Below are 10,756 nucleotides of genomic sequence, written 5' to 3' on the forward strand. Positions count from 1 at the left end.
GGATTTCTTGTGAAAGTGGATTTGTGTAAGGATGTGGAATGTATTGGGTGAGCTGCTCTGGTGCAATATGGTCAGATACATTGGCCTGAGAGGGAATGAATTGGTCTGTATCATCAGACTGCCAAGGTTGCTGTGAAGCTTCAGATACATTGGCATCATGGGGAGGGATTAGGTCTGTCCCATGAGTTTCACATGGTTGCTGCTCTACCTCAAGAGGTGGCTGTGTAGGTTGGGAATGAGTTGATGGTGGCTCATCCGGCTGGACAGGTGTTGGAGGAGGTTCAGAAATGTTAATCGGTTCCTGAGTTGCTACAGGAGCTGGGCTGTTCTCTTGATGGGCCTGTACCATGGGTTGTGGGCCAGCACTTTTTTGGGCCTGCTTTTCAACTTGCACATTACTAACTATCTCAGCATCATCATCATCTTCCACTACTGCTAACCTTCTTCTTGGAGTCTTCTTTGGAGTTGGTACCCTTTTAACACAGACCTTTCTTCTCCCCTTTGATGGAGTCAATTCCTTAACCTCCACTACAACAGGCTGATCCACAGGATGCTCTGTGTACAGATTAATTCTATTTCCATTCTTCATGGCTACCTCATACATCCTAACTACATCCATATCAACCCTTAGTAGTCTCAACCCATCATGAAGCTCCTTCCCAGGTTCTAGCCAGTAAAACTCAGAAATGGACGTATAACCAATGTCCTTCAGCAAGTCAGAGATGAAAAAACCATTCAGGGTATCAACGTTTACCCTCTCTATCTCCGTCACTTCTCCACCAATGTAGCTAACCTTACCGACTGGCTCTCTCTCAAACCTTCCTCTATGATGAATTGACAAAGTTATGTGGACGGTGGCCATCCCTGGAAGTCAAATTTAAGAAACCAATAAACACACATTCTCTGTAACTGATGCTAACACAAACCCTAAAAGTACTCTCTATCAATTCTGAACGAAATACAGCAACTCTTTCGGTTTCATTAGCCAGTATAACCACTTGCAACAACATATCAAATTATTCATTGGTGGGAAACGACATACCTGTGTAACTCTTCAAAGGGAGTGACCACCTCGATGTCGAATACCAAAGGACTGGTAAAAGCCCCTCCTTGCTACTCGATTCGTCACACTCTGGCCGTCTTCTCCTGCTTCGAATGGACCAACAGTGACGATGAACCTCTGCTAGGGCTCCACTGATTCTCGCGGGAATTGACGTTTCTTTTTCCTATCCCTTTTGATTAACAACGTTCAATTCCACGTCAGAAAGGCTTTTGGGGGGGTGGAAGTGCCACGTAGGTTCGGAATGCCACGAACCAAGCTCAGAACCAAGGCGGGTCACTTTTGTCACACGGACCTCATCTCTCATGGGTACAAGTCTAGTTTCGGGCTATCATGGGTACGAATGTCAGCGTTTTCATCTTTCATGGGTACAAATGGTCATTTATTCTAGTTTTTTAATGTGAAATATTGTATTTACTTATTTATTTGATATTTTCATAGCTAAAATATTATCCGTTGAATTTGTTTCAGAATCATTTATCGGCAGTGCTGCTGTTTTTCTTGTTAATTAGTGGCTTAGTGGAATTTATTTATTATTGGGTCTAATCTTATCTGTATTAAACTTGGTGTTTAATTTGTTCGAGTATTATTAAGTTGACAGAAAAAAAAAACTTAAAAAAATAATTTTCAATTTTTAATATTTTTAATAAACATTTGATAATAATAATAACAGTATTAAAAAAACAGAAAAAAATTTTAAAATTTATAATTTATAATTTATATTTTTAAAAAATTTTATTAAAAAAATATATTTTTTACATAATAAATAAAAATATTTTTATATTATTATATTCAAATTAAACATAATTAATAAATAAAAAGATTTTTTATTTTTGCATAAGATATTTAAATATGAAATTACTTTTATCTTTTTAAAAGACTTTTTAAAAAAATATTATTTGAAAATAATTTTTTTTAAAACTCACCTAAATAAATTCTTTGTCTATATACATTGAGTATTATTATTATTATTATTATTATTATTATTATTATTATTATTATTATTGTTTGGCTGGAATTACCTTTAACTAGAATGCCATCATGCATAGGTTATCTATCCTTCATGTACAACTTAAACCTTGTCTTGTAAAATGAGTAGTTGGATCTGAAATTTTTGAATATTGATATCAAATCATGCATGGGAGATTGTTTCAAGAATTCAAGGTATTCTTTTTCTATTTTAATCAAAGACAGGCCAGGTAAACTAATTCCTATTTTTTAAATTGCTAAAAAAAAACACAATGTGATTTGTCCTGCTACAATCTTTTCAAAATGCAATTGTACGTAGTGCCTATTAATAAATGCTTCCCCGGTAAGAAGTGTCTACCTAAGATAGTTATAATAGTGTTATAATGATCTACCTAAAATCATGGATGAAATGAATTAGGGTATGTCTAAAACGAGCTCAATAATTATGTGTTTATTGAATGAGTCATATTTATATAGGCTATTAGATTTTATTAGGTGAAAATTAAAGGCTAATATAAAAGAAGAGCATTGATGGACTTTAATAAATATAGAATATTCTAGTACATAAATAAATGTTTTAAATGGCAATACTTTAATACACAATATTTTAAATGGCAACAAAATTTTTTATTCTTAAATAATTAAATATAAAATATATGAGTATTTTTTATTTATTAAAATTAATTATTGCAAAATTTTTTTATAATATTAAAAAATTATATTAAAATAATATTTTAAACTATAACTAACATAAAAATATAAAATAATTAAAATTTTATTTTATATTACTTGACAAATAATTAGATTATTATATTTAAAATTTATTAACTAACTAAGTTTATTAGAGATATTATTATATAATATAATTTTTTATAAAAATATTTTAAAAATATAATTTATTTAAAATATTATATATAATACATAAAAATATTAACTTTTTTATTTTTTTCAATTTTTTTTAGAAAAAATAGAATAAATAATATAATTTTAAATACATACCTAAATAAAAAAATTAACATTTTCATGTATTTTATATAACTTTTTAAATAAATTTTATTTTTATAAATATTTTGATAAAAAATTATATGATATAATAATATATTTAATAAAGTAATTAGTTAATAAATTTTAAATATAATAATCTAATTATTTTTCAAGTAATATAAAATAAATTTTAATTATTTTATATTTTTATATTATAGCTTAAAAATATCATTTTAATATTATAAAAAAGATTTTGCATAATAATTAATCTTATTGAATAAAAAAATTTATATTTTTTGCATTTATTTAATTTATATTTTTTAGAACAAAAAGTTTCTACCTTTATATAATAAAATATGTGATAATCTTCTTAATATATATTACGAGTGGCAAAACGGGTCGAGTCCGTCGGACCGACCCGCCGAACTCGCTAAAAAAGGTGAGTCGGACTAAGATTTGAAACCAATCAAATTAAAAGAATTCGCCAAACCCGCAAAATTTTTATGCAGAGTTTTTTTATAATATTAAAAGATTATATTAAAATGATATTTTAAATAGTTATACTGTAATAGATTTAATATGTTTTTTGATTTCAATGTTATTATATGATTATAATTATTTAATATATAAAAAAAATTACTAGATAGTATATATATAGAGGTGGCAAACGGGTCTAAATTCGCCGGGTTGGTCCGCGTAACCCGCCAAAAAGGTGGGTTGGGTTGGAAAATTGGGACCGCCAAATAGTAAAAGCCCGCCTAACCCGCACCGCTTAAACCACGGGTTTTGGCGGGGCGGGACGGGTTTTTCCCGCCGGGCTTAGTATTTTTTTAGCAATGGGTATTTTTACAATTTTTTTTTGCCAAAACCCAACTTCCCCCAACCTAACTTACAAGAGAATGAAGATGAAAATTGAGTGTTTTGGATTATATTTATTTTGTTTTAGAGACAATATTTATAATCATATTTTGAATTATGTTTATTTTGCTTTGGGAACAATATTTATAATTATGTTTTGGATGAAAACTTAGTTTATATTTATATTTATTAGATATTTATAATTACAAAGACTTTAATGTTTGTGAATATAAAAATTATAATTTGTTTATACTTTTAGAAATTATAATAGTTAAAAGTAAAAAATATGAGAGATTTTTTTATGCCTTTATATATATTATTTAATAGTTAAAAGTAAAAAAAAAAAAAGATGATATTTGGCGGGCTATGCCCGCCGGCCCGCCAGCCCGCCATTAAGCGGGGAGGTCTAGGATTTTGGGACCGCCTCACTAGGCGGGGTGGGGCGGGTTTCCCCGCTTGCCACCCCTATATATATATATATATATATATTAGGGGTGGCAATGCGGGCTGGCTCGCCCCAACCCGCCCCGCCTCACCTAGGCCCGCACCTTAAGCGGGACGGGCCGACCCGCCCCGCCAACTAAAGTGGGTACAAAATGCTAGTCGTTTGACTTTGTTTTTTTTTTTGAAAAATAAAATTAATTAAAATTAACTAAAAAATAATAATTAAACAATTAATTAAAAATAAAAAATAGTCAAATTATAATATAACTTTTTATTATTTTTTTAAAATTTTTAATTTCAATAAAATTATTTAAAATAATATTTGTCAATAGAACCATCTTTATTTTAAAAAATAAGTCACATAATTTAAACATATATACGAATTTATAAAATAAAATAAATAAAGTCACATAATTGGAACATATATACATAATTTAGTGATTTTTTTAATTTGACAGGTTTCAAATTCTAACCCAACCCACATTTTTTAGCGAGTCCCGTTTCACCACCCCAAATATATATAAAAGAAGATTATCACATATTTTATTATATAAAGATAAAAAAATTTTGTTTTAAAAAATATAAAATATAAATACAAAAAATATAAATTTTTATTCATTAAGATTAATTATTATATACAAATTTTTTTATAATATTAAAATGATATTTTAAATTACAACATAAAAATATAAAACAAATAAAGTTTATTTTATATTACTTGACAAATAATTAGTTTATTATATTTAAAATTTATTAACTAATTACTTTGTTAAATATATTATTATATAATATAATTTTTTATCAAAATATTTGTAAAAGTAAAATTTATTTAAAACGTTATATATAATACATGAAAATATTAACTTTTTTATTTAGGTATGTATTTAAAATTATATTATTTATTCTATTTTTCTAAAAAAAATAAAAAAATAAAAAAATAAAAAAATAATATTTTTATGTATTATATATAATATTTTAAATAAATTATTTTTAAAAATATTTTTATAAAAAATTATATTATATAATAATATCTTTAATAAAAGTAGTTAGTTAATAAATTTTGAATATAATAATCTAATTATTTATCAAGTATTATAAAATAAATTTTAATGATTTTATATTTTTATGTTAATGTTTAAAATATTATTTTAATATAATTTTTAAATATTATAAAAAAGTTTTGCATAATAATTAATTTTATTAAATAAAAAATACTCATATATTTTATATTTAATTATTAAAGAATAAAAGATTTTGTTGCTGTTTAAAGTATTGTGTATTAAAGTATTGCCATTTAAAACATTTATTTATGTACTAGGATATTCTATATTTATTAGAGTCCATCAATGCTCTTATTTTATATTAGCCTTTGATTTTCATCTAATAAAATCTAATGACCTATATAAATGTAGCTCATTCAATAAACACATAATGGTTGAACTCGTTTTAGACATACCTGAATTTTAAGTACTTGTAGTTTTCTGTTGCAGAAAAAAAAATCTTTCTGGTGATAAAGAAAAAAAAGAGACACAAATTGATGTTCATGTGTGATATGTTTCTATGTGGAAAGATTGGTATATTTTTCAGTGCAATATGTTGGGTAATTACAAATCTTATATTTATTTTGATTTTAAGGTATAATTAGATGTTTTTTTTGAGATATTTATTTTTATATTTAATTGTTGGATTTGAATTCTCTAAAATTTAAATTTTATTTTAGAGAGTAAAGTGTGATCTTCTACTATTGAATAATTTCTCTTTTATATTTATTTTTTGTCCCACCTATGAAATCAATGGTAAGAGATCACACATTACTCTCTAAAGTGAAATTCAAACTTTAGAGGATGCAAATCTTTAATTGTTATAAAATTGATGATAATATTCTCTCAAAATATAATGAAATTAATAAATTTCTTAGTTAACAATAATAATTTTTTTTAACTCTTTTGAATGAAGAAAAACACTCAATAATTAAAATACACACATGATTAGTATGTTTTAAATAGTAGGAAAGAATTTATTTATATATATTACAGACATCAATTATAATTTGTCACGTATATCAATTGTTGTAACTCTTCTATTGTCAATAGGTATAATATTTTATTTTTAAAAAGTTGTATCAAAAACATAATATTTTAAACATACACCATTTTTAAAGAATTGTATTTCTTTAGCTAAATAATACTATTTGTCATTATTATAATTAAAAATGTATAAATAGCTAGTAACTATTTATTAATATTAATAATAACATTAATAATATTAATAATATTAATTAACCAAATTTTTAAATACTTTTTACAGTAATTAAAAGCAATCGGATTCTTCAATTTCATAAAAGTTATAATTTAAAAATTATAACAATAATTTTTTTGTTTTTAAAAAGTTAAATTCTTTTAAATATTTTTAAAATTGAAAATAGGTCCCTCAATTTCAGTTTTCAAAAAATTATAATATTAAAATTGAACTTTCTAAAAATAAAAAGAGAGTAAAAAGGGGTGGAAATAATAATGCATATGTATGGTATGGAAATGGTATATATATATATATATATATATATATATATATATATATATATGAGCAATGCTAGGGGCCAGCAACTTTTGTGATTGTTAGCCATCAACTAACCATCAATGATGATTTGATGGTGTGAGATTAGTGTGAAATTTCATCCAATGGTTCACCTTTCTCTGCTAGTTACATGCTGGCCAAAATTTAATAGAATTGCTGGCCCCTAGACTTTCCCTATATATATATATATATATATATATATATATATATGTATGTATGTATGTATGTATGTATGTATGTATGCATGCATGCATGTTTGAATTGATTGATGTGGCCAAAAGAGGAGTGAGAGAAAATAAAAGAAAGAGAAAAATATAGTTATTAATAATGGGTGATATGTGGTCATCTTTGGTCACCATCATCACTGGTGACTGCCAAAGTTTTGTCCTGTTTTGGAATAACACACACTCTTACTCCCACTTCTCCATTTTAACCCTTGGTCACTTTTCTTCATTCAGTCTCTATTTTCTTCGTCATGGTAACATACTAACATATCATAAAACTCCCACTTCACTTCTGATTCCACCCATCCCCCCCCCCCCCCCCCCCCCCCCCCCGGGGGCAACCCCCACCCCCCTCCCGGAAATAAACCTTGACAGTACACTTATTTATTTATTTGTTTGTTTAATAAATATATATAAACACATTTAAACGAGCGAGCAGACATGCCCTTAGGCCTTATGATCCTTTACTTTGTCTTTTAACCGAAAAATAAAATCTACAAATTTTAGGCATATATACATATATAACATGTATGTAGTGATTAATCGTTGTCTTTATTTAAATAAATAACCTACAACAATAGAATTAATCATTGGATACAAGAGCTAATAAAGAAACTAAGAAAATTTCTGATAACCTGACAATCCATTATATTTCAATTCCATTCCCGACCAATAATTATATATAAACTAGTCACCACTACCACTCTTAAGCAGCATTAACCTCCAACCAAACCATAACTAACTAGCTTCTTAATAATTACTACTCACACTCTCTTCCTATCACTTTCTCCCTTTCTTCCTTTCTTTCTATCTCTATCTGACAACGAGAATGTACACATACAAAATGAAAACCACGCATTCCTCTCTTATAATAGCTTAGCCTAATATCTCTTCTACTGTCACTGCCCAGGTTTCTCTTTCTCTGCATGATTCTCAAATTACTATCACGGGAAACCACTACATATTATAATTATTTATTATATTTATTATATATAATAAGTTCAGATGATGGAAAAATCCCAAACCCTAGCTAGTTCTTGAATCTCATATTACTGTTTTGAAAGAAAGAAAAAAAAAATGTTACTCTGATCTGTTGCAAGATCCAACCGTAAAATCTGTAGATCTTACAGAGTGTAGGCATGGATTTGGTTTCTGAATCATCACCACCAGCATCAAACGCCACAGCTCCGACAACCACCACCGTCAACGGTGTTGGCGGAGGAGGAGGAAGTAACAGCGTTGTAGCCGTTTCTTCATCTTCATCATCTTCTTCTTCTCCTTCATCGAGCCGTTATGAGAACCAAAAGCGGCGAGACTGGAATACGTTCTGTCAGTACCTCCGCAACCACCGTCCGCCGCTCTCGCTGAACCTCTGCAGCGGCGCACACGTGCTCGAGTTCCTTCACTACCTCGATCAGTTCGGAAAAACGAAAGTTCACAACCATAACTGCCCCTTCTTCGGCCTCCCGAACCCTCCGGCGCCCTGCCCCTGCCCGCTCCGCCAAGCCTGGGGCAGCCTCGACGCCCTCATCGGCCGGCTTAGGGCGGCCTATGAGGAGAACGGCGGCAGGCCGGAGTCCAACCCGTTCGGCGCCAGAGCCGTTAGGATTTACCTTCGTGATGTCAGAGATTTTCAGGCCAAAGCTAGAGGAGTCAGTTATGAGAAGAAGAGGAAGAGGCCGAAGCCGAAGGTCAACAATAATGACGGTGCCATGGCCGCCGCTGCCACTACTACTACTACTTAATGAAATGAAACGAAATGTTTCATCAACAGGTATATCAGCATCTATCACAAGTGTTATATAAATGAAAAATGTTTTTGACCATTTCTTTCTTATACTCATTGTGTACTTTTTCGAGTAGAAATTACATTCGATTTTATAATAATAAATCGAAGAGTAATCGCACACAATGGATATAAGAATTGTGAATTAATTATTGGTCTGTTGCGTATCTTAATGTTTATAAGTTAATGTGTTCTTATTAGAATTTCAAGTAATTTGTGCTTTTCTCTATTGGAATTTTAACCAGGTGGCTTTATTTGTTGCCTTCTATATCTATCTATCTATCAAGTCGTGTCTTCTAATTCTGTACCTTCTCCATTTAAAGAGTTTTTTGAGATGGAATTTATTGTTCTTAGCTTCTTGTTGTGAGTTGGGAGTAAGAAATAATGGATATAGTAGTGGAAATGAGTTTACAACTGCCATGAATTTCTGCATCTGCGGTGCCAAATATCAAACTATATATGGGATAGTATATAAATGAGTTTGCAACTTAATGTTTATAAGCAACTTATGATCTATTTTTTATTTTTATTTTTATTTTTTTTGTTTCTATTAGTTTGTACTAGATAGTATATATGAGATTATACAAAATAACAAAATAGTCTAAAACAGTTTAAATGATTTTATTTTGTATTTTTATTTACTGTTTATCTTAATTATTTTATATTTTTAAATATTATTAGAATAAATAAATAATATTAAATATGTAATTATAAATATTAGACGTATATTTTTTTAAGAACAATTTCATAGCCAACAAATATTATTTTTTTTTTGTCTTGCACTTATATTTAAAGGGTTTTGCACATAAGAAGTATATATATATATATATAATTTGTATTTATATTTACTAGTGTTTACACACATAAATTAATATAGTTTATACTTATTTTTTTTAAATTTTATATACATAAATTAATAAAATTTATTTATTAAAAATAATTTAATATTTATACTGATCAAATAATAATTAAAAAATAATAAAAATTGTTGGCTCTTTAAGAATTTATGTTTTTGTAATGCATCACTTTAATCTCATATCCTATATATCTTCCTTCGTGAACTTATTGAAAGTTATTAATATTGACATGGGTTAATTTGGTGTAGACAATGGATATTGGATATATGGGATATTCTATTAATTATGAAATATATAGATATATTGTGGTGTTATTATTATTAATGTTATTATATATGGTACAACTTCTTCCATTGATACTTTATCATATACTTGTTAAGCAGTATTTTTATCATTTTTCTTTTAAGATTCTCTTGGAAAGAGTTGGAGATAATAGTTTCAGATTATGTTTTTTATAACATCTTTTTGATAGGTAAGAAACAGTCTAAATCATCATGAAAAGCTGTCATGAAAAGAAGTGTTTAGTAGCTAATAAATATATTTTTGATGTCACAACTTTAATTCATGATTTGATGAGTAATAAAAGCTAATTATATTCAAACTATAGTCTGAAAGCTACAAACGGAAAAGTCTTTATATGTATATAGTTTTTATTATTAAGAATACGAATTATTAGAATAAAACCAAACTATTAGTCAGAGTATTGTATTCACAAAGAGTAAGTACTCAATATTAAATATAGAAACTCAGTAAATACACTTATTCAATTTCAACAAATATATATCATAGCTCTATTGAGAGTTGTTTTAGATTATTGCTACCCAGGCCAGTATTCTTTTAATGGAATTTTATTTTGTTTTTACTTACAAGTTTCACATTGTTGAGAATATGATCTTGACTCTAGTTTATTCCAATGTGTTTAGCTTTTAGGGTTGACTTAAGTGAGCTCAATTCAAATATTCTTTAATTATGAAACTAAAGTAGAATTCTTTCTTTTAGC

The 10,756-nt window shown here is 28.0% G+C and overlaps 1 protein-coding gene across 1 annotated transcript; it reads left to right on the top strand.

Annotated features, from left to right (window-relative positions):
• The first annotated feature begins 7,926 nt into the window (after positions 1-7,926).
• LOC130951562 (protein LIGHT-DEPENDENT SHORT HYPOCOTYLS 1-like) lies at positions 7,927-9,347 on the top strand. Its single transcript, XM_057880244.1, has 2 exons — positions 7,927-8,887; positions 9,145-9,347. Exon 1 carries the CDS (start codon positions 8,253-8,255, stop codon positions 8,856-8,858), a length of 606 nt encoding a protein of 201 aa, XP_057736227.1. The 5' UTR covers positions 7,927-8,252; the 3' UTR covers positions 8,859-8,887; positions 9,145-9,347.
• Positions 9,348-10,756: the final 1,409 nt, after the last annotated feature.

Source organism: Arachis stenosperma, chromosome 9, assembly GCF_014773155.1.
Source record: "Arachis stenosperma cultivar V10309 chromosome 9, arast.V10309.gnm1.PFL2, whole genome shotgun sequence".
NCBI classification, from domain to species: Eukaryota; Viridiplantae; Streptophyta; class Magnoliopsida; order Fabales; family Fabaceae; genus Arachis; species Arachis stenosperma.

What these genes read in the sequence shown, in the direction of transcription:
- LOC130951562 (XM_057880244.1), top strand. Translation starts at nt 8,253, where the DNA reads ATGGATTTGGTTTCTGAATCATCACCACCAGCATCAAACGCCACAGCT.